Below are 25,633 nucleotides of genomic sequence, written 5' to 3' on the forward strand. Positions count from 1 at the left end.
AATTTTTCTGTATCACAGTAAATGTTATATGAAGTATATATATGAAAACCAAACTCAGTTTGGGAAAAGTCCAATTGAGGAACTATTTTAATGCAAGTTATTTTCCCACTTTTTATTCAGTGCATTAATTCATGTTTTATAAACAGAATAGATCTGCAACAAATAGCATTTTAGATTTCCTAAAAATATTACAAACAATTTCCTAACTGGCAGTTTTGTTCAGTAATACTTTCACCTGCTTTGCAATTATTATTTGGGATTTCACTCTCATTAGGCAACATACCTGAACTATATGTTAACATATTTTATATAATCTGCAGAACATTGAGTTTGCAATATCTTGCTTTTGGCTAGCATGTTGAAGGCTGGATTGAAATAAAATTCGTAGAGTTCAGGAATTTCTTTCCTTTTGCAGCCATGAAATATGAGAATGTGATTGAGCAATTTACATAAACTTTAGGAGACAAAGAAACCTAGTTTTGGTCACCATAATGTCAGGTTGAAAGCAACTAAATCATTTGACATTGACAGGAAATGAAGCACTGAAAATAGGTTCTGACAGGTGCTGTTGGATGCATTACAACACAATGCCGTTTAAAGGTTAGAAAAGGGAATTATGCAGGACATCAACAGTTTTGAGATGAAAAGTTACTGGTTACAACGAGTTTTCACTAAACAATCAAATTCACAGTTAGATGTTTGCACATAAGCGGGTTTCAGAATATTTTTGTAAGTCTAATATTCCAGTTTAGTACAACATTTATTATGTGTTCAGTTAAAGGTGATGACTGTTTCATCTCATAAGAAATACAAATTAAAATGACTCATGATTTCGTGACTCACCCCAGTGTGAAAGCACCCTTATTTTGGAGACAGCAACTACTGCTATTTGCACCCAGGCCTGTCAACCAGGCAATGCCAGATACCAAGGTTGTGTGACAGATCATCTGTTTAATCAATGAGCATTGAGGTGGTATAACATTTAACTGTTATAATTCCACAGGCCCAACATAATTTCTCCTTGGATTGTCATCTTGTGGAATGAATAAACAGCTAAAGCTTTTGTTTACTTCACTAGGCTTGAAGACAGTCACTTTGTAAAATTACAGTTAGACTTTGACAAGCTATGTAAAAGTTGGAAGAATAACTCAATATAAAAATTACTGTGGTACTTAAGGCAATACTAGTAACTTTCACTGCTGACGGCCTTACAGAAGTTCCATGTTTGTATAGTTTACTGTAGAAGTCCCAAAGATGCTATTAATAATTCTTTGCATCGCTGCAGGAGGCACGTCTGCAGTCTTCTCCTTTGCAGTAAAGGGAAATCAGTTGAATTTTATAAATTAATCCCATTCTAAGATGCCCTGAAAATCTCTCACTTTGTTATGTAAGATCCAACTGAATTTTTAATTTTCTAATAAAACATAAGATATTTATTTATTAGTCACATGTACATTGAAACACAGTGAAATGCATCTTTTTGCATTACTGAGAATGTGCTGGGGACAGCCCGCAAGTGTCGCCACTCTTCCGGCACCAACATAGCATGTCGCACAACTCCTAACCTGTACGTCTTTTGGAATGTGGGAGGAAACCGGAGCACCCGGAGGAGACCCACACAGACATGGGGAGAATGTACAAACTCCTCACAGACAGCAGCCGGATTTGAACCCGGGTCACTGGCTCTGTAATAGCATTACGCTAACTGCTACACTACCATGCTGCCACAAATGTAATTACTGCTTAATTAACTTCCTGGCCCTAAAAAATTATAGTGTAATTTGATTATGCAATTTTAATTTTTTAAAAGTTATTAATGCCATTTCAGCTTTTGTGTGTATGTTCCCAACATTATTTGTCACATTATACATTTAAAAAAATCTAAAAATTGTGCTTTTTGATTTGTGGTATATCATCTGTGAGAATTTTTTTTAAGAGGGATTGGCTCCTCAGCCTGTTGAATTACATCACAAATGCTGGGCAGCAGAAATCTGCTCAAACAAATGGCTAATGACAACAGACCTGAAGTTGTTGCCAGAGGTTGCTCAATCTTTATAGGGAACTATTTATGTAGCAGTGCTTGCCACAGATAATTTCACCACGATGAAAATTCAAGGCTAATATGAAGGATAACCGTCAGTGCTGCCTGCATATCTTGGTATTAAGTTGTGTGTGGTACTGATTACTATATGCACTTAGTCTCCTTAAACCTGCATTTTCCAAAAAATAAACAATCCAGTCAGGCTTGTGTTTGTTTCAAATATATGCAGTAAATAGTATCCTGTTCTTGATTTATTTTTACTGCACTTGATCATTGGAAATGCACTAAATTCATTTTATTTGTTATCTTTTTTTTGCCCATAAACACTAACTTGTCCCAAGTGTAATAGAAATTGCTTATTTAGATTTTAACTGTACTAGGTAATTACCTTCTTCTGTTAAATATTGCATAACTGTTTTATGTTTGCACAGTTAGTAAGTAGCTGCAAGATTTTCATCTTCCTGCATGTGTCTTCATCGCTCTTAAAAAATATTAGCACGTGTAACTGTCCTATTTACTCATTGCTAATGAATAACTTGAGTAGGCTGTGAGGAATTTGCAGCTTGACTATCAAACCCCAAAGCTGAAGCTACCATAAAAGAGACAATCTGTTCCATAGTATAGCATCAGAAACATCAACATAAAAAAATTCCTTGTGCTGTTACTTGTTTGCTTCCATATGTTTTGCTTTATCAAGTTCTCAACTAGATTCTGGATGGGTTGCTTCATGAAGCAACTAGTGAATAGATTCTCTTAACTGAAAAGAATATATAAAGAACTTAGAAATACAGAAATAAAAAAACATTTAATTATAAAAATCAAATGAAGAGCTAAAGTTGAAGTCCTAATAATTGGAAATTAATGGGATATGTTAAGCCTTGCAGAGCAGGTTTGTGATCGCTTGTAAAGTTCTGGAGGGCTACATTTAAACTCTAGTATTATAATGCCCATATGGCACATAATTGGGGTGTCCAAAGCAGTGCACCTCATATTTTGAGATAGAAAAATATTGTATTTGTATTTCTGTTCCATTAATCTGAAGGTGATATTTTGACTACAGAAATAATCACAGTTGAAGTCTGTGTCAAAAACTCTGAAGGTAGCAGTGAATCACCTATTTTGTAAATAACCAGCATAAACCTCACAATATTGTATTTCAAATCTCCTTTGCCTGCTCTTCCAACATTGTGCAGCTATTTCATGCAAAACCAATGCACAAATGTAGCTGAAAATTGAATTGCATCTATTTGCAAGTTGTTTTTGTTAGTACGGTGGATTGCAGTGGAGAGCAGTTGCAATTCTCCTTGGTGAAAATAATAACCTCCAAGCTGGAATTTACTTGGCCTTCCAAAAATACTTTGTTGGACGTCAGAGACAAGTTCACCAGGAGACAGTAAATTTAAATTTAGACATACCTTAGTACTGCAGGGACACCAAATAAAATACCAGCTGGATGTCAGAAGAGATCCATCTTCGCTACTTCCTCCTTACAAGGTTAGATCAACTGGCCAGGTCAACCTGCAGATAATGTCAGCAGCAGGGACAGTTCTTCCAGTACCATGAAGATCAGCACCACGTTAAGTTTTTAAACAGCTGGGGCAGAGCAGAACAACAAGTTTGTTGTCATAAATGCCTCAGAAATTCCACACTTGCAAGGGGCAATGCCTTCATCCTTCAAAAGTGGACATCAGCTGGAGAGGCACAGACCTCCTCGTACCTACAGAGTTGCCAAGAATGCGGAATTTTATGGACTGTAATTCTGTGACCCTTGAATCCCTCAAACTAACCTCATTGCATTTATGACTGGAAAGTACTTCTGCTCCATTAATCTGAAAGTGTTATTGAACTATGGAAATATGATATTCAAAGTCCATATCAGAAACTCAGAATGCAGTGATGAGTCATTTATTTGAAGCAGATGTGCTATTCCTATATTATACAGTATTAAGCCGTCCATAAGCAAAACACTACAGCTGTTGCAAATCTAAAATAAGACAAAAAACTGTTGGAAATATCCAGCAATCAGACGACATAAATCTGAAATTCTGAAAAACCAGGCTGGATTAGCTCATTTCCTCCCATATCTAGTGTAACCCTCTATGATTACACCTAATTTTTGCCGCCACATGACTTGCAACATCCACAAGACCACGCTGCTGCAGCCGTTACCTGAGGCGGAGCGGTCTGTGAACAGCAGCTGGGCTGCGAGCAGTGCAAACTGAGGCCCAGTCCACAGTGCAAATGCTGTCAGACGGCCTTTTCCATTTACTCATACTGTCTTTGATGACCAGAAATATTTAGAAATGATTAAAACGTGTTTTAATAAGTCAAAAGATTTTTTAAAAGTTAAAAATGTAATAAATTCCATTTAAAATACATTCATTGTACATAAATTGATTAATGATATGAGTATTAATTAAAATACATTTTTAAAAACATCAATCCATTGCAGTTATCTTCTCCATGCTTTTAATTGCCCCATTCAAGTGAATCAGGCTGCACCAGATACAGCAACAATAGCAGTCTAAAGCTGGGGGTGGCAGATGTGAAATAATCTTTGCTCCTCAGTTGAGTTCCTCATGGAATCACCCCGGGACTCTTGTGCACACATGCGAGGAAGGAACGCAGAGACACGCTCCATTCCACATGCTGGCACATCTTTACACAGCTGGCAATTAGCCATCAGCATGATCTGGCCCATTAACTTTTCATCTCTCCACAGATGCTTCATGACCTGCTGAATATTTCTAGCATTTGCTGTTTAATTTCAAATCATGTCTGGATGGTAGCTAATAGAAGTGTTATTTTCTTCAGCTCCGACTAATGATTTCCTTATAGAAACCTCAGAGCAGCAACTGAAAGGACAGATAATTCATTACATGCCACAAATGTTGCTAGTGTGAGTATCACTGTAGCACCAAAATGAAGATTCTGCTGCATGAATCCTTAGGAAAGGCAATTAGTGTGCCTGGTCAAGGTTATATGGAATCGTCACATGTTGTCTGATGTAGTTGGTCAAAGAGGAGTAACTATGAGCAAGTATACAGCCCAGCATGTCACGGAAACCAGCCTCCCCTCCATGGACTCTGTCTATACCTCTCGCTGCCTTGGTGAAGCAGCCAGCATAATCAAAAACCCCATCCACCCGAGTCATTCTCTCTTCTTTCCTCTCCTATCAGGCAGAAGATACAGGAGCCTGAGGGCACATACCACCAGGCTCAAGGACCGCTTCTATCCCACTGTGATAAGACTATTGAATGGTTCCCTTATATGTTGAGATGGACTCTTGACCTCACAATCTACCTTGTTGTGACCTTGCACCTTATTGTCTACCTGCACTGCACTTCCCTGTAGCTGTGACACTTTACTCTGTACTTTGTTATTTTTTTTACCTGTATGACCTCAATGCACTCTGTACTGACTCATTGTATCTACACTGTGTAATGAATTGATCTGTACAAACAGTATGCAAGACAAGTTTTTCACTGTATCTCAGTACAAGTGACAATAATAAACCAATATTTACTACAAATGAGGTGCAGAGTGCAGGATGTGGCTGGCGTTTCCTAGGTTTTGTGTGGTTTCACACAAATTAGTTATATATATTGATATAATGTAGATATATATATAGATATATATAGATATAATATAGATATATTCATATATATATTTATAAGTTATATATAAATAAAATAAAGTAAAAGCCTCTCTATCTTTGACATTCCCAGCTTTGACTCATGCTAAAGGTTGTGAGGGTGATTTTGGGACAGGGCCTCAGGACTACACTGCAAGCTACCAGTGGTGATATTCCAGATGATGGCCCCAATTTAGAATGATTCACCTTACTTTGTCATTAATGGCCATAACGTTGCTTCTTCATGAGTGTGTCTAGTATTTCCTTCTTTTTTGCTGCATCCATGTCTCAAAAAGAGAAGTGCCTTATTGCTGTTCAGTGGAAAATTCAATAATGAAGGTGACCTTGAACATGGCTCTGTCTCAAGAGATAGCTTTGTGACAGCAGATGCCACATTGAAGAATGTCTGGTAATACTTGAGTCTTTTAAGGCTCTGGTTGGATTAGGAAGATAGAAGAGCACTGTATCTGCCCTTCCTTTGTCAAGAAAGCCTTTGGGGTGAAATAACTCAATAAAAGGGTAGTGTCATTAATCCTATAATACACTACTTCCATTCAGGCCATACATACGGCTGTGGCCTCTGAATCATAAGACTGACTGTGTCTATCAGCACTGAATTTCATTCTGACCATGAATGAAGTGAGCTGAGAGTTGGAGAGAGAGTCAGAATTATGACAGTGGCTCTTGTATAAATTGAGCCTTTATCTTTTTCATTTAGTTGTGTGCAAAGTCATGAAAAAAACTGAACTGGAACTGCTGAACAAAGTGTACATCATGGAACTGAGAAGGGTGGTGTTTGGAAGCTGTGACACTAACTTGTACTGAAGTAATTATTATGTAGTTAGAATGCACTGCCTCCTGGATTTTTCCAATTTCCATTGAACCATTTGCTACAAAATCATGCACTGCTGCAGAGTTTTGTTAACTTTGAAAATTAGTAAATAATATTTATTATATATGTTGTGATTGTCCTTTTTTAAAAAAAGGAACAAATATCAATAAAAATTAAACTCCTGGAAAGCAAGCTGCATTTTCATTTGGTCATTGGAATTTGATTGTTTCAGACAGACCTTTTTTTTTCTCAACCTTTCCATGATGGTAACGGTGAGAGGTTATGAAGCTGTTTCACTTTGACATTAGAAGAGTTCTTGACATTAGAAGGCTTGCTTCAAGAGTTGCCTTATTCTTGCTGGTCCTCCAAGCTCACCTTGTCTAAAATGAACTACACTGCTAATCCAGCAACTATTCATTGTTAAAATCCTCATCATTTTTTTTAATATTCAACTTTTGTTGACTTTGCCTTCGTGTACCTAAGCCTAAACTCTAAACTCCCTCCTTAAATTCTCTATCTTCTCCCATCTTTTGGGGTGTTACTTATAACCTATCTCTGAGACCAAGCTTTTGCCCTGTTTGGTAATTAATGTTATGAAGCATCTTTAGATGTTTTATTGGTATTGGTTTATTATTGTCACTTGTACCGAAGTACAGTGAAAAACTTGTCTTGCATACCAATCGTACAGGTCAATTCATTACACAGTGCAGTTACATTGAGTTAGTACAGGGTGCATTGAGGTAGTACAGGTAAAAACAATAACAGTACAGAGTAAAGTGTCACAACTACAGAGAAAGTGCAGTGCAATAAGGTGCAAGATCACAACAAGGTTAGATCTTGAGGTCAGAGTCCATCTCATCGTATAAGGGAACCGTTCAATAGTGGGATAGAAGCTGTCCTTAAGCCTGGTGGTACGTGCCCTCAGGCTCCTGTATCTTCTACCTGATGGAAGAGGAGAGAAGAGAGAATGACCCAGGTGGGTTTTAAATGTTAAAGATGTTTTATAATTGCAGGTTGTTATTCTATGGTCATGGAATCCAGAATATAGTAAAATAAAGAACAGCTTAGATCCTCTGATAGGGTGGGGAATTGTAGGAGGAATTCAAGGAACTACTATATTCCATATAAAGCAGTGAATAATAAATATACTGTGTGACATTGAATTTATCCTAGGTGATCTTGGATCATTTGTTATTTTGTGTTTAAAAACTATGTGAAACATTTTGAAATGACAGTGTAACCATAAATCTGTTTCATGGCTTATATTCTATTTTGAGTGAAATAGCAGCCATATCGATTGCTGGATCTGCAAATGATTATTAAGGATGTTTAAACTTGTGCCTCTGTGTTCCTGTTTAACTTAGCCCCTTTAGTTTACACATTACTACTTTTTAAACCTTCAAAATTTCCATTGGAATCACTTCAGAATAAAAATAGCAAGAACATGGTCTGCAATTGCAGCCAGTCATAAATAACGCAACAGTCAATGGTTATATGCCACCTCTGTTCTTACTTCCTACACAACCAGTTGGGAAGGCACAGAAAATGTTTGTCGCGAGATGATTGATAACGTGTGGATTTTAAAAGCTTCATACATAGTAAATTAAGTGCTTATGGTCAGAGTACTTCTTTAAAAAGGCACCAGCTGTCTTGATTGTCAAAATCAACCTGAAATCTCCAAATGATGAGGTCATTGCAATATCTTCTTTTTTTTATATATACAGTGAGCTGATCCTGTCAAACATTGATGTAGCTGCTTCAGGAGAGTGGGAGTGTTTTATCACTACTTCTCGTGGAAACAGCACTAAGAAGGTAGAGATTGTGGCACTTGAAATTGCTGCACCGTACTGTCCAGCAGAGCGGATCACCAACAATAAAGGGGACTTCAGGTAAGTAACACCATGAAATAGTTGTAATATTAATTACCATGTAACTTTGCAAATGGTAACCACTTCTCATTCCAAAAGTGAAAAAAAACGTCTTGCTAGGTTACCTATTTAGAAAGTTTTCAAGGCAATGTTGCAGATATAAAAGTTTGATACAAACAATTACAATTTGTTTACTGAATTCAGCAATTCATGGAACTTGTGATATATTGCTTTAGCATTTCAATCCTTGCATTCAAATCTATCCCGATGATCAATAGTTTCCCCTGCCTACTCATTGTAAAGCAAAATTAATTCAGAAGTTGTTGACCTTGTTCTTAATGGATAGGGTCTGACAGAACAAAAAATAACCCTGATGTGGTGCAAAATCGGTAGCTTCTGTTCCAATGTTCATTAGTCCTCAATCTGTACTCACAGTGTGTATTACTCCATGATGGCATGGTTTTGGTAAATATCACCTTTGAGTGCTTGAACCTCAACTAACACTTCCCAATCTGAGGTTAAAAATTAAGGTTAAAAGTCAAATAAGTAAATTGATTTGTTCATCAAATTTTCAAAGCAGGAATTTGGGTTAGAAATAGCATCAAAGTTTATTGCTAAGAAATTGTATTTACTAGAAATTAGCATTAATACCACATCAGAAACTACTAAAAAAATTCATGAAATTGAGACTGAAAGATAACTTCACAAGAACCCATGGTGTTGGAGGTAAATCATTGGCACAGATATTACTTGCAAAAAGCTGTGACGTGGTGGGATAAGAGGGTCATTTTCAGCTTGGCTACCAGTAACCACTGGGATGCTGCAAGAATCGGTGCTGGAGCTACAGCTTTTCACAGTATTCTGTATATTAATGATTAGAGGAAGGAAGCAAATGTACTGCAGTGAGAAGTAAGGGGAGGGCAAGCTGGGTAAAGGATACAGACATTTTACAGAGAGATAGTAATAGGTTAAGTGAATGGCAAAAAGTTCGCTAATGGAGCATAATATGAGAAAATGTGAAGTTATTGACTTTGGAAGGAAGAATGGTAAAGCAGGTTATTACTTAAATGGTGAAAGACTGCAAAAACGCTGCTGCACTAAGGGACATGGGGGTCCTTGCAAATGAAACACAGGAAGTTATTGGAGACTCGAGACTGTAGATTGTGCAATCTGGAGCAAAAAAAAATGAGCTGTTGAAGGAACTCAGTGAGTCAGGCAGCATCTGTCGAGGGAAATGGACAGATGATGTTTCATGTCAAGATTCTTCATCTCGACTGTAAAGTTCCACGGTTCTTCAGTCCACAAAAAGTAAGTATATGGGTACAGCAGCTAACCGGCAGTGTGAATGGAATGCCGGCTCTTATTTTGAAGGATTGGAGAATAAAATTGACAAGTCTTTCTATAATTATACAAGGCACTAGTTGGCCTGCTAATAGAGTTTTGATCCTCCTATTTAAGGAAAGATACAATCTCACTGAAGGCATTTCAGAGAAGGTTCACTAGTATAATCCCAGCAAAGGAGGGATTGTCTGACAAGGAATGGTTGAACAGGTTGAGTCTGTACTTATTTGGAGTTTAGAAGAATGAGAAGTGATCTTATTAAAACATAGAATTCTTAGGAGGCTTGACTGGATAAATTCTGGGAGGACGTTTCCCTTCAAGGACCATAGGGCATAGTCTCAGAACAAGGGGATACCTATTTAAAAATGAGACGAGGAAGAATAACTTCTCTGTGAATCTTTGGAATTCCTTACTCCAGAAAATTGTCAAGAATTAATCCTTGAATATACTCAAAGCTGAGATCGATTTTTAATCAGTATTTGAGAAAAGTTGAATCACCCATGATCTTGTTGAATGGCAGAGCAAGTTCAAGGAGCTGAATGTCCTAATCTTCTTCCTATTTCATATGGTCTTAAGGGACATCCTTCCTTTATGAAATTATTAAATGTGGTATACTCTTTTTAAGAAACATTAAAACCTCAACAGTTATTTAGGCTGGCAGCAGCAATAGGAAATGGGTCAGTGCTGTTAAAATACTGTCTCACTGGGAGCCTTCTGGTGAGCCACATTCTTTAACCACTGCAGTCCTTCGAGTGAAGGTTCTCCCACAGTGCTCTTAGTAGGGAGTTCCATGAATAGACCCAATATATTTCCAAATCAGAATAGTGTGCGGGAATTCCATTCCTTGTGAGACAATCCCTCCATTGCAGGGATCATACAAGTGAACCTTCTCTGAACTGCCTCCAATGAGATTGTATCTTTTTTAAATAAGAAAACTAAAATTCTATTTGCAGGCTAACTACCTCCTTGTATCAGAATGACTGGGAATGGAAACTGCAGGTGCACCTTGATGGTAGACCTCGGGGATTTGGGAAGTGCTACCAGAGTAGCCTGAGTGAATAGTGTGGTGCATTTTGTGGATAGTATACACTGTGGCCACCATGTACTAGTTGGAGAGGGATTGAATGTTTAAGGTAGTTGACGTGGTGCCAGTCAAGCAGACTGCTTTGTCCTGGATGGTGTTGAATTTCTTGAGAGTCTTGGTGCTGCACTCATTCAATCACGTGGAGAGTATGCCACCATGTTTCTTACTTGTGCCTTGTAGATATGGAAAGGGCTTGGGATGCCAGGAGGCGAGTCACAGAATACCCCATCTCTGACCAGATTGTGTAATTACAGTATTTATATGTCTGAGTTTTTTGTCATTTGTGATCCCCAGGATGTTGATGGTAATGCCACTGAATGTTAGATAGGAGATTAGGTTCTTGCTTGTTGGAGATGGTCATTGCCTGGCACTTCTTGCCACTTCTCAGCCCATGCCTGAATGTTTTCTAGGTCTTCCTGCTTGCAGGCCTCGGTTGCTTCATTTGCTGAGGAGTTGCAAATGGAATTGAACTATGCAATCATCAGCAAACATGCAAATTTTTGACCTTATGATGGAAGGAATGACATTGAAGAAGCAGTGAAGGTGGCTGGGCTTAGGACACTGCCCTGAAGAACACCGGCAGTGATGTTCTGGGGCTGGAATGATTGATTTTGACAACCACCATCACCTTCTCTTATGCGACATGTGCTTCCAAACAGTGGAATGTTTTCCTCTGATTTCCATTTACCAGTTTTATTCTGATGCCACACTTAGCCAAATATTGCCTTGATGTCAAGGACAATCACTCTTATCTTGCCTCTGGAATTAAAGCTCTTCAGTCCATCTTTGTCCCAAAGCTGTGATGAGGTCTGGAGCCACGTGGTCCCGGTGTAACCCAAACTGGGTGCTGGTGAGTAGGTTATTGATGAGTTATTGCCACCTGGTAGCACTCTCAATACCAGCTTCCATCATTGCTGGTGATTGAGGTTAGACTGATTTGGCAGCAATTAGTTGCCTATGAACTTATTACCTTCTGAATCAGAGGTGAGATTTCACCCACTGAGCCAAGACTGACAGCTGAACATGTGTCCAGCAGTCATGAACTCAGAACAGCGAATTTCAAATGCCCTTGCTTTGGCCAGCCAATCTAGACTGCTATTGCTCATGGTGAAAAGGTACAATTGGAACATCTAGTGTCATCTGCAATCATCTTCACCGAAGTATATCCCCCTTCCACCAGCCAAGGTGCAGGCACTGTGGTAGCACTACATCGGAGTATTGCAACAGGAAGATAGGTAATAGTTGGATGCACAGTGGTGATTTGTGGTCAATTATGTACATTGACAGTTTGATTTATACATTTAATATGGAATATTTATTTTGTGCTAGTTTTTATTTTTGCTTTGTGGCCAAGAAAATGTTGTGATGGACAGCAACAGACAGGAAGTAAAATTTGGGACAGTCAATGAATGGGGAATTGTGGTTGCAGACAGATGGGTGGGCGACAGATACCCCATCCCAAAAGGGTGTCTCTGTGTTGTCTCCTTTTTATTCCTTCATCCTCCTGGTCTTTGGCCCTTTTAACCAGCTGCCACGAGTGCTGATGGCAGAACAGACTAGTGCACAAGGAAGGCAAGATTACCACTGCTAGGTTACCAGGCTGTGCTCTGCATGTTTTACAGTGTTGTGACATGCCACCTGGACATGCAGGAGTGGAAAAACTACTGGTTGAAGTGTATTTCTAAGTTGATGTGCTACAACTAGAGCAAATCACACAGAAATGGCAAGTACAATGAACAGTGAGAGGGACAGTGACAGACTTCCAAAGGACCTGGCCAGGCTTGCAATGGCCAGGTGCTTATCATTTGTTCAGAAAAACAAGGAAAGACAATATATAGGATTCAATTCCAAAGAGTTTACAGGAACAGTGAATTCTGGATGTAGATATGCACAAATCTTTGAAGTTGTCAACAGAGGTTGAGTAGCAAGTTAAATAAGAAAAATGGATTCTGTGCTTAAAGCCTAGTAAGGATGTTATGATAAAGCTGTATTAAATACTAGATCAACCACAATTGGAGCATTGAGTCCAGTTTTGGGCAACACCCTTTAGGAATATGTGGAGAGAGAACAGAAAATAGTTACAAGGATGGCTCTAGGCAAATCTGGAGAAGCTGAGCTTGTTTTCCTTAGAACACAGAAGGTTCAGATGACATGTGATTAATTCCTGAGGTAATGAGGTTTCCGTACTGAATAGATAGAGAGATTGTTCCCATTGGCAGAAGGATCGAGAATAAAAGGGTTCAAATTTTAGGCAATTGACAGAAGAACATTAGGCAACATGCAGAAAATTGTTTTTGTGCAACAAGTGGTTAGTAGCTAGAATGCATTGCCCAAGAAGATGTTGGAGGGAGATTCAAACATGTCTATCAAAAGAGAATTGAATCATTACTTGAAGGGAAAGGAACCCTAGCTGTGGGAAAATTACAGGGAGTGAGTCCTGATCTTGCAGAGAATCAGCATGAATTTGAAAGGCAAAAGCCTTCTGTGTAGTTAATATTCAACAATTCAAAGACGTGTACATGGTCAACCACATCCTGCGATATGCAGAAGTTTTCAATCCTTCCATTGTTGCAACACCTCTTTGGCCAGGGAAAATAAAATGAGGACAACACTCTTTGAAAGAGAATGTCAGTGAACTGTCTTATGCAATAGTGGATGGTAAAACACAAGATCTAGAATATTACAGCACAGTACAGGCCCTTTGGCCCACAATGTTGTGCTGACATTTTATCCTGCTCTAAGATCTATCTAACCCTTCCCTTCCACATAGCCCTTCATTTTTCTATCATTCATGTGTCTATCTAAGAGTCTCTTAAATGTCCCTAATGTATCTGCCTCCACCACCTCTGCCGGCAGTGCGTTCCACAAACCCACCACTCTCTACGTAAAAAAAAATTCCTCTGACATCCCCCCCTACACCTTCCTCTAATCACCTTAAAACTATGCCTTGTTCGCCCTTAGAAAAAGTCTCTGACTGTCCACTCGATCTATGCCTCTTATCTTGTACACCTCTAGCAAGTCACCTCTCATCCTCTTCTCTCCAAAGAGAAAAGCCCTAGCTCACTCAACCTATCCTCAAGACATGCTCTCCAATCCAGGCAGCATCCTGGTAAATCTCCTCTGCACCCTCTCTAAAGCTTCCACATCCTTCACATAATGAGGCGACCAGAACTGAAGACAATCCTCCAAGTGTGGTCTAACCAGAGTTCTATAGAGCTGCAACATTACCTCACGGCTCTTGATCTCAATACCCCAACTAATGAAGGTCAACACACCATACGCCTTCTTAACAATCCTATCGACCTGCACGGAAACCTTGAGGGATCTATGGACGTGGACTCCAAGATCCCTCTGTGCCTCCACACTGCTAAGAGTCCTGCCATTAACCTTGTATTCTGCCTTCAAATTCAATCTTCCAAAGTGTAACACTTCACACTTTTCCAGGTTGAACTCCATCTGCCACTTCTCAACCCAGCTCTGCATCCTATCAATGTCCTGTTGTAACCTACAGCAACCTTCTATACTATCCACAACACCACCAACCTTCATGTCATCTGCAAACTTCCATGTCCTCATCCAAGTCATTTATAAAACTCACAAAGAGCAGGGGTCCCAGAACAGATTCCTGCGGAACACCACTGGTCATTGACCTCCAGGCAGAATGCACTCCATCTGCAACCACCTTCTGTCTTCTATGGGCGAGCCAATTCGAAAGCCAAGTTTCCCTGGATCCCATGCCTCCTGACTTTCTGAATGAGCCTTCCATGAGGAACCTTATCAAATGCCTTCCTAAAATCCATATACATCACATCCACTGCTCTACCTTCATCAATATGCTTTGTCACATCCTCAAACAATTCAATCAGGCTCGTGAGGCACGACCTGCTCCTCACTAACATATTCTGCTCCAGCTTGGCAGGCATCTAGTGCATGTGTGTTCATTGCCATGGTGATATTGAGAGCCCTGGCAAACCAACCTCTCTCCTGCTTTGAGCTTGGAGTTACCTAAAACTTAACTACCTGCTAAAGGTTTGCTCTTAATAGTGTACTGGTCATTAAGAAATATTTCCATATTGTATTACATGTTATCATACCTTTGAGCTGGGTTCATTTTATGTATTGTCTTTCCTTGTTTTTCCTGCCAAGTAATAAGCATCTGGCCATTGCAAGCTTACCCATGTCCTTCAGAGGTTTGTCTCCATCCTCCTCACCGTTAACTATACTTGCAATTTAAAACATTTTGCAAGCTTTCATTACTCACTTCTGCCCCTTCATCAGGATGACAATTCTCAGATTCCATTTGTTGACATTAAATTTAGATGAAGTTGTTTAATCACTGTTGCACTGAATATTTGTAACATATTTGTACGTGCCATCCCATCACAGAGAAGTCATATAAAAGAATGAGGGAGAAATAACGGTAGGACTAAGTCAATCTTGAAAAGGATCAAATGAAAACCATTATTCTGGATATCATGTACAGAAAATGACTGTTATAGGCAATTTACTGGAAAATAAGCTAATTTTAACAACAGAGAACCATACTGCAAAGCACTCAATACTCTCAGCATAAGTGCTCACTTGATAATTGTGAAATTATTGGAAAAACTGATACACCACAACAATGTCTTCTCTCTTTTTAAAACAAAATCAACATGAAGAGTCAAAGATGAAAAGCCACAGGAAAATACAAAATAAATGGAGTAAATCAGGAAGTATTTGTCAAATGAATGGTCTGAAATTTATCCAAGAAAGGTAATGATGATTGAGAATAGGAGCTGAGAAGGATTGCCAGGAGAAGCCATGATTTTAAATTTGGCTACTGTGTTGTAAATTGGGTGGACAAGGGTTTAAAAACTTCTCAGTTACTGAGGGTGAAACATGCTGTAGCCTGAAGGATGTAGCCCAAACTTCTTGAAAGCACTTTTAACAATAGAGCAGATGTGAATGCTTCAGTTGAGGTGGAAGGAGACAATGAAGCAAGAATGTGATCGATTAAAATTAGAGGTGGGACTGGTTGGGATGATCAGTGAGAGACATGGTCTGTTGAAGAAGCAAGAAAGGAAATTAAACATACATTTCAGTCAATACGATGAAGGAATATGTTTATACCAGAGTCTAGTGCTCTAAGAGAAGCTATTATAGTATAGGATAAAGCGTAATTGTTGTTAGGCTGGATGATGTGGCAAAGGTTAATGACATGAAACAGAAACAGCTTGACAAAGAAGTCAGCCTTTGGGAATACCTGCATTTATGAAAGTTGGGATGGCACACTAACCACAGCAGTGCATGGGAGCAATTTGAGAAGGAAAGTAAGCAGCTGCGAATATAATTTAATCACAAGAATAAAACAATGAATTGCAATGAAATATTATATTATATGAGGATATTTTCACAAATCTGAATCCAAACATGTGACAAAACAAATTAGAAGAATTTTGGAAATATTTTGGATCCTGAGTCCACTTAAGCAATATTTTTCTTGAGAAATTCTTACTTTTAATTATGGTGACCCATGGTTTTCCAGTAGTCTGTTTGAAAATTAAGAAACAGTCAAGAAAATCAGTTGCAAATAAACATGAGTGATCAATGAATTATTTTTTTAATTTTAGGTGGAATAATTTGAATTTTTGTTCAGGTGATGACTCCAAATTCACATAAAAATATTACATAGCTTGAAGAAAATGATGAGTAGTAATATCTTGTAATAAACTATTGCCAGTAAAATAAAATGTAACTGCCTTTTCCATATCTCCTGTAGTAATGTCCTGTGGTTATTTTAGCTTAACGGTGAATGAAGAATTGGCATAATTGACATAATGTCATCACTGACCTAACCAACACTGTCGCTAAATTTATAAACTGCAATTCCATGAAGAATATGTATATGACCTGGAACATACAATATCCGAACAACTAGAATAATCAATGCACTGAACATCTATGAAATATACGCATGTTAAAAATGAAAAGAGGATGTTCATTTCAATATACTGTATAAAAAGAAAAAACTTTCAGAATTGTTATCTCTATAGATGGAACAAAGGGGGAAGAGGTGGTTTAATTTCCTGATGTGGGAGATAGCCTATTTTTTCTTTTGTTTTTGACAGCTTATCTGTTGGAGATGCTTCATGCATTAGCACATTAATTCCAGGTTTCCCGACCAGTTATGCAGAGCAAGCACAATGATAATGTGCATTGATTCATTTCAGCTTGGGTATTTAAAGGCATATTGGAAGCAATACATCCCACTATCTGTGCCTGAGCCTGATATCATGCCTGACACCCCCGTTCTTCCTACCAATCTCCGTCCTGACAACACCTTGCGCTCCCATCCACTGATCTCCATCTCAACCTTTGACCCCCCTCAGCAGTCAATAATCTGACTTAATCTTCAAGGAACCAGCTCCCTTTTGACTGAAATCACATTCTTTTTCTCACCCCTCCCACCAGCTTCCTGGGCCCCAGTTCTCTGCATTTCACTTCCAACTCTGCTTCCCAGACCTGGACCTTAGCAGAATGCTAATTGGTTTTAGCAGAATGCTCCCCTGACAAAGCATTTGTTCAGTGCTGCCCATTTAGCACATCTTTATGGCTACCATTCAATGTCTAGTGTTTTCCCTTGCATCAGTCTCCAACCCTTGTTACTGCATTTTAAGATCCATGGCAAACCATGGCCATTCTTGGCACCATAATAGGTTTGATATTAAAGGGCTCCCCCAGATCTGTCAAATACATTTCCATCTTTCCTGTAGCTGGCACAGTCACTTTTCTGCTAGAGATATGGATTTGACTGTAACTTTCCTGTGTCTCATTAGTTTGTCTCCTCACTGGAAACATATGCCAAGTTTCCTGCTGGTTGCCTTTGGTATTGAGTCTACCCCCAAACTACACTTTGAGGATTGTATGGTGGAGGCAAAAGGTATCAGGAATACCATCCGAGGCAACGTCCACACTCCTGCAGAAAAATCTTTCAATGGCTAAAAAACCAATTGTACCTTAGTGTAACAGAACCTTTTTTGAATGGGAGGCAAACTTCAGACCACTCATACTAGAGAAATATTACACCAGTAATACTAGAGAAACAAAGGACTGCAGATGCTGGAATCTAGATTTAAAAAAACACTATGATGCTGGAGGAAGTCAGCAGGCCAGACAGCATCTGTGGAGAAAAGCAGGCGGTCAACGTTTGGGTCAGGACCCTTCTTCAGGACTGAAGATAGGAAAAGGGGAAGCCCAGTAAATAAGAGGGAAAAGCAGAGCAGTGATAGATGGACAAAAGAGGGGAGGTGGGGTGGGCACAAGGTGGTGATAGGCAGATGCAGGTAAGAGATAGTGATAAGCAGGTGTGGGGGAGGGGGGGGAGAGCAGATCCACCGGGGAATGGGTCAGAGGTAAGGAGGGAAAGGAAAAAAAAGCTAGAGGCTAGGAAAGGGAAGAAGAGAAGAAGCCTGGTGGGGTGGCTGTGAGGAAGTGGGGTGGAGATTACTTAAAGTGGGAGTATTCAAAGTTCATGCTGTTAGGCTGCAAGGTTCCAAGATGGAAAATGAGGTGCTGTTCCTCCAGTTTGCGCTTGGAATTCTCCTGGCAGTGGAGGAGGCTGAGGACTGACATATCAGTGATACTGTGGGAGGGGGATTTGAAGTGACTGGTAACAGGGAGATGCAGATCACAGTTATGGACAGAGCGCAAATGTTCCCGCCTCCCCTCTTTTGTCCACCTATCACTGCTCTGCTTTTCCCTCCTATATATTGGGCCTTCCCCGTTTCCTATCTTCAGTCCTGAAGAAGGGTCCTGACCTGAAACGTTGACCGCCTGATTTTCTCCGCAGATGCTGCCTGGCCTGCTAAATTCCAGCATCATAGTGTTTTTCATTTCAGTAATAGTCCAGTAAGTGATCTCTGCACCGCTTTTAATGTACTAACATCATCCCTTAAATGAGGGGACAAGAACATGAATGGCACTGGTTGCAAAAAAAAAAGCAGAGGAGCTGATGGAAATTATACGTATGCCATTAGTGGGATCAATTTAAAACCAATAGTGATTCAAGGAATGATAGCAGTACGAGTAACAATTCAGAAAAAAAGTCTACTCTCTGAAGCCTGATGATAAAGAATTTAATAATAAAGATTGGTGCAAACAAGAGACAGACAATAAGAAGGTTAGAGAGAATGTGGGCTGTAAATCGTATCATTTAGGTTGGTTGGTTGATAACATGCTTGATTAGTGTTGCTCAGGAAACTTTAGGTTGAGAACTCTTATTCAAGGAAAGAAGTAACAAGAGATATTAAGCCTTAGTAGTTCCATTCATACTGTGGGCAATGGGAGATTTAGCTTGAGGCAAACATTGGTCTTTGCGGTGTACTGTAGTCCCAGAACAGCAGGACTGTATGTGGTGGTTTGGACCAAGGGATAGCAATGGGCAGATCCACAGAAAATACTATAAAGGGGAGAAGCATCATTTAGGAATTCAAGAGATGAAGGAGAGTTGGGATGCAAGAGAGCAAAAAGACAGAAAATGCTAAAAGACAACCAGATTAGACTCTTATCATGGTATTTAGCTCTATGCTAATATAACATGCAATTATTTGTCGAGGTTATTAATTAGTTATTAGATGTTTAAGTTAATGTTTATGTAAACTGTGGACTGTGTTAAGTTGTTCACAGTCATGGAGATAATTATGCTAATACAATATCTACAGTGAAGGATGTCAGACCAAATGAAGAGGTGCTTTACTGGGATCACTGGTGTCTGAAATGGACACTTAAGAAATGTTAAGTACAGCTTGTGTAGTGAAGAATTCTGCAGATGTGAAGACAGGTATACAGAATTATAAATTTATTTAGTATCTATGTCATTATAAGTAATAATTAGGCAATAGTAATAGTATTCAGATACTGTACGTAATGATTATAGCATTTAATGGTATAGTTTAATGTATGTAGGCAATTGATGGTTTGCATGGATTTAGTACTTTTTTTCAAGTTGAAATAGGAAGCAATGTCTACACGAGTTTGAGAGTATTTTTTGTGTACCATATGGAAAGACTTTGATATATTGTACCTGACTCTACAGAGTGGAAATTTATTATGGACAGTAGAAGATGGATCTACTTCCCTCTTTATATTGGGGCACAGCCAGCTGGGATATCAAGTTTCACCTTAAAAGTTCTTTATCCTTTCATATAGATGCCATATGAAAGAATCCCCTGGCCCAATTCCTAACCCCCCCCCCACACAACTAAAGCTGACAAATGCAAGCAATATCTTGTCAAATTCCAGAACTATTTCCCACTAACATTAAAACATAAGCATTACCCTGCTTTTCTCAAAAGTTATAGGCAAAATTATTAAACCTTTTCAATTTGCAAACATATAAAGGATAAATTAAAAAGCATATTTTCTACATTACATCCAGCAAAGTTATTTCAAAAGTCCTCTCTATAATAGCTATCCAAGTATTAATAACATAAACCTTATCTCATTTATTTTATTACCTTTATGTTTTTGCAGATGGCCTCGAACTCTGGCTGGTATTACAGCATACTATGCCTGCATTCAGTACCCATTTGTATCTGTACCATATTACGGAGACCATCGACAGGGGAAAGCCTGGCGTAAATGTGACAGGACTGGTCAATGGACAGAAGGGAATTATACTGAGTGTGCTTATGCAAATGAAGTTACAAGAGTCCTTCATAGATTCAGCCAGGTAAGAACTTGTCACCATAGCCAAGTACTGGAATGCTTTCAACAGAACATTAAGAAAATGGCTTTTATTGAATTAGGTGGTACAGTAAAACTTGAACTCCCATTTATGAGCATCCATATTTTTACAAGGCTTATGACAAGGTCCTACTACATGGCAGGCTGGTCCCTCCTTGGGAAAATGGTAAATTGGATCCAAAATTGGCCCAGTGGCAGGAATCAAAGGGTGGTGGTTAACAGGTGATTTTGTAGCTGGACAGCTGTTACGAGTATGATTCTACTGAACTCAGTATGTGGTCCATTGGTCTTTGTTATATGTTAATATTTTAGACCTAAATGTGGGGGGGGTTACTAAAATAGCTTGCAGATGATGCAAAAATTGGCCATACAGTTATTAGTGAGGAGGAACAATTTCAGACTGCAGGAAGATATAGGTATGGTCAGTTGGGCAGAAAAGTGGCAAGTGGAAGTTAATCCAGAGAAGTGTCTGGTGTAAAGCATTTGGGGAAGTTGCAATAAGACTGGAACATAAGAAAAGTGGAAAAGAGCAAGGGAATGTGCAATAAATGGAAGCATACTGAAAGATGTGGAAGAACAAAGGGACCTTGGAGTGCATGCCAAACAAATTTTTTTTTAATTTTATTTACAGAGTGGTAACGGGCCCTTCCAGCCCAACGAGTCCGCGCCACCCATTTTAAACCCAAATTAACCTACCCGTACATCTTTGCAATGTGGGAGGAAACCGGAGCACCCGGAGGAAACCCACGCAGACACGGGAGAATGTACAAACTCCTTACAGACAGCAACGGGAATTGAACCCCGATCGCTGGCGCTGTAATAGCGTCGCGCTAACCGCTACGCTACCGTGCCGTTGGAAAGTTGGAAAGATGGCTCAATAAAGTGGTTAAAAAGGCATACAGGATATTGTCCTTTATTAGCTGAGGCATGATATATAAGAGCAAGGCAGCTATACGAGAACTGTTTACAACTCTTGTCAGGCTACAGTTTGAATACTGTTTAGAGGTCCAGTCATCACATTTCAGGAAGATGTTCTTACACTGGAGGGTGTGTAGGGATTCACAGTGATATTTCGGTACTGGAAAATTTGAACTGTGAAGCTATGTATAGGCTGGATTGTTTTCTTTCGAACAGAGGAAAGTGAGGAGAGACTTAATTGGGGTGTATAAAATATTGAAGGACCTAGACAGAGTAAGTAGGATGGTGCAGACTTTGTAAGCCAAAGGGCCTATTTCCATATTGTATCTCTATATGACTCTTCGCTCTTTGACCTATTTCCCTTAGCAGAGAGGTGAAGAGCCAGATTTAAAGCAGTTTGTAAAAGGATCAGCAGGGAGATGAGAGAAAAAAAAATCACCTATAGTGTACACATAAAATGCTGGAGGAACTCAGCAGGTCAGGCAGCATCTATGGAGGGAAATAAACAGTTGACATTTCAGGTCGAGACCCTTCATCAGGTCTTGACCCAAAACATTGACTGTTTAGTTCCGTCCATGGATGCTGCCTGACCTGCTGAGTTCCTCCAGCATTTTGTGTGTATTGCTCCAGATTCCAGCATCTGCAGAATCTCTTGTGTCACCTAGAGTGTAGGAGGGATCTGGACTCACTGAACAGGTGGAAGAGACAGAAACCCTCAACATATTTAAAAAGTACTTGAATGTGTATTTTATGAGTTGTGACTTGCTGAGCCTGAGTGGCATGAACACAATGGGTTAAATACCCCCTTCTGTATCGCAAAGGTTCTGAGTAACGTGAGTTAATTTCACACTTTTCATCCAGACTCTTATGTGGAAGAGTTTGCAGCTCGCCATATATAACTTGCTTGAAATTTTGTTATTGCTGAAATGGAATCTGTGTGTAAAAGAAAACCATGCAAGTTTTCCATTAGGTTAGGCAACAATTGTATGAGTGATTTGTACAAGAAATTGGAAAATTCACACTAATCCAGTATAGAATGCTCTTGTGAGATTAGAGTAAAAGTTTGACAAAGCATGGAGTACTGTACTGCAACGTGTAATGGAAAATCTATGAGTAGGTGCAAAATACTGGAAAATGGACTACTTCTAGAATAAATCAACTTAAAAATCCAAACATTCAAATGTTCTTAGCAAGCATTATTCAAAACGTTATGCCATTTACCTTTGAAAGATTGATTTGGCTTCAAATAATCCTATGAACACATGCTGATATTTCATGTTGAATATTATAAGGTATAATTTGGATATTCTGCATCATTTTGAAAGATCTCTTAATTTCTTCAGAGCAAGCCAAATAGTTGTCAAATTATTCCAATTTAGTTTGGGTATGGAAGTACTCTTGTCATGAAAAATTTTATGTAAAGTAAGTTTCAGTACATTTTCATTAATCATTTTACCACTATTAAACAAAAAGGACTTTGCTGTATCTTTTGTGTTGTTGATCGTTTTAAACTAATTTAAGTGTGGGTTCTGACAAACTCCAAGCCAATTCTCCAATTTTATTATTAGATTGAATGTGCAAATCTTGCCTCGTAAACTTGCTAAAATCTAATTCAGCAAATTCATCACTTGTATGCTAAATTATCTGTATGAAGAGTGCAAGGATGTGTATGGAGGAGATTTTTCTGTATCTTTCGACACAGCTGCTGAATCATATCATGTTTTATCTGAGATTGAGAAATAATTCTTAACGTGACAAGTAAGAAGCAATTCCTTCTCGAGGAAAGGGAATCTACTTCCCAATAACTAAGAATGAATGAAGGCTATACTTTTGTGATGATTCTGACCTTTAATCCAATGGGTATTTGAAAGAAAGAAAAGTTGAACAATGTAGTCCTTTTATATGAAAGTTTGCAATACTACCAATCTTACTGTTCATCTTTTGATAAATAGCCATAATACAGCATTAAGTGATACCCCTCCATTTTGTAATTCTGTGACAACTTTTTCATGATTTCTTTTGCACATGATCATTTAACAATTCGAAGTGAACCATTTAAACTCATTGTGGAACCAATTGGTATACTATGACAAGCAGTTGTAAAGAGGAGGTAATATGTTTCTCTGCTTACAAGGAAAATTGTTCTCATTGCACAAGAGCCACTCCTCTCTGAGATCTTTAAATTGTAAGTTGGTCAAAATTCCTATAAAGTCTCTATAACTTTAATTAAAAAATATAAATTCAAACTAGTTGAATCTGCCTGTAAATTTTAACTGACTCAAATAAAAATAATAAATTGTGTAATTCTACTGTAGTTAATTTTCTGCAATCCATATCAATATGGTATTGAAATTCATCATGCTTGGGCTACAATACTACACTTCTTAAGCAGAGCAAGTAGTGTTAGGGAAAACTGGAATATGCTGAAATTACTGAGTGAACTTCTCATTTCTGATAAATATTTTGTATTCAGGTGAATTAGCTAAACCTCAATTTGAATTCTATTTTTATGATTACACAGATTGGCGGATTCACTTTGTTAAAAAGAATGTGGATCCTCACTAGAAAATACCGGACACTGACTGTCCCAGAAGAGAGTTGTCAGTTTGGAAAGAATTGTGAAAAGCACATACAGTAGCAAATGACAATTTCATTTCTGGTATTTTGACTTGTAGGGAAGAAGGTGCATAGGTTTTTGCTCCTACAGATTTTCTTGTAAGTGATATATAGGGGCAGCTTTAAATACAGCAGCAGGCATCTCACTCAGCCTGTAAAACTTTTGAAGTCAGAGCTTTCAAGTTGCAAGCAGCCTCATATCATTGAGAGCAGAGTATTGGAGCAAAATAACAAAACTTAGCAGCCTATCACTTGCATGTTACCAGCACCCTGCACAGAGCCACCTGTTTGCAAGGGTTACGGGTTGGGTGACAATCTTTTAAAATGGTAAAGCAGATTGCAAGGCACATTTTAAAGAAAGGGGAGGACAAAATTATTTGGAAGTGATGCGATGAGAGTGGGTGAGATTAGTAAATCCTAATGCAGTGATGCAGGAAATGGTTGCAAAATCACCCACTGTGTGGAAAATCTGCATGGGTCACATTTGTGTGCTGCATTGCCAGTTCTATAAATAGAACAGCTTGATTGAAATGGAAAGTGAGTTAATTTTCCATCAAAATAACCACTCAATCTTAATCAATAAAGGGGAAGTCTGATTCATGGGAGAATATTATTGAGCAGCTGTTAAAATAGCTGTTGAAGCAGCTGGGGAATTACTCATACACAAACCATTCTCTGAGTGCAGCACAGCCTGAGCCATGGAAGGGATGTTCCTCTGCTTCTGTGAATTGTAGAATCTGCAGCTCTCCTGATAGAGGCATTGATCAAGTGAATCCAAACCCATGTCCTTTATAGCCAACAGTCGTCAACCTTCACTGGTGATACAGTGCTGGGTTAGAGTAGACAGATCACAGATGTAAGACTGTGATTGTCAGGGAACTCCAGAACAAATGCTGTAATAGATCATTCAGCCAGGATTGAACTTCTGGATAGTAATGTCCAAAAAGGAAAAGGTAATTTCTCTGGTCAATGTGCAAGTCAATATGTTAACTGTCTTTTGGATCAATGTTGCTTCTTTTTCAAGTGAAATGAGATAAAGGGAAATGGGACAGAGGTCTGATTGGGCCTTACCTTGTCTATTAATGGTACCATACCTGTTACAATGGTGCAAATCCAGTTGCTCCTCCATGGGCATTGCTAAGAATATCCCACAAGCATGGATTGAGTCCCTGAAGAATGAAGATTCAGAGAGATAAACAGAGAAACAAAGGTCTGCAGACGCTGGAATCGAGATGAAAAACACGATGATGTTGGAGGAACTCAGCAGGTCAGGCAGCATCCGTGGAGAAAAGCAGGCGGTCAACATTTCGGGTCAGGACCCTTCTTCCGGAATGAAGATAAAAAACGGGGAAGCCCAATAGATAGGAGGGAAAAGCAAAGCAGTGATAGGTGGACAAAAGATGGGAGGTGGGGGGGCCCAGGGTGGTGATAGGTAGATGCAGGTAAGAGGTAGTGATAGGCAGGTTCAGGGGAGGAGGGGAGAGCAGATCTACCTGGGGATGGTGAACTTTATGAAATTGTCGAGTTCTGCACGGGTACAAGAGGTAGCACCAATGCAGTCGTCGATATAACA

At 39.0% G+C, this 25,633-nt stretch overlaps 1 protein-coding gene across 2 annotated transcripts in view; it reads left to right on the forward strand.

The window, feature by feature from the left end:
* Positions 1-25,633, forward strand: part of LOC127576866 (adhesion G protein-coupled receptor A3) — a 438,420-nt gene that overhangs the window by 225,434 nt on the left and 187,353 nt on the right. For both annotated transcript variants that reach the window (XM_052027670.1, XM_052027671.1), the window contains 2 exons: positions 8,232-8,396; positions 20,314-20,512. In XM_052027670.1, the coding sequence (XP_051883630.1) occupies positions 8,232-8,396; positions 20,314-20,512 (364 nt within the window). The remainder of the gene's footprint in view (positions 1-8,231; positions 8,397-20,313; positions 20,513-25,633) is intronic.

This window comes from Pristis pectinata, chromosome 12 (assembly GCF_009764475.1).
Source record: "Pristis pectinata isolate sPriPec2 chromosome 12, sPriPec2.1.pri, whole genome shotgun sequence".
NCBI classification, from domain to species: domain Eukaryota; kingdom Metazoa; phylum Chordata; class Chondrichthyes; order Rhinopristiformes; family Pristidae; genus Pristis; species Pristis pectinata.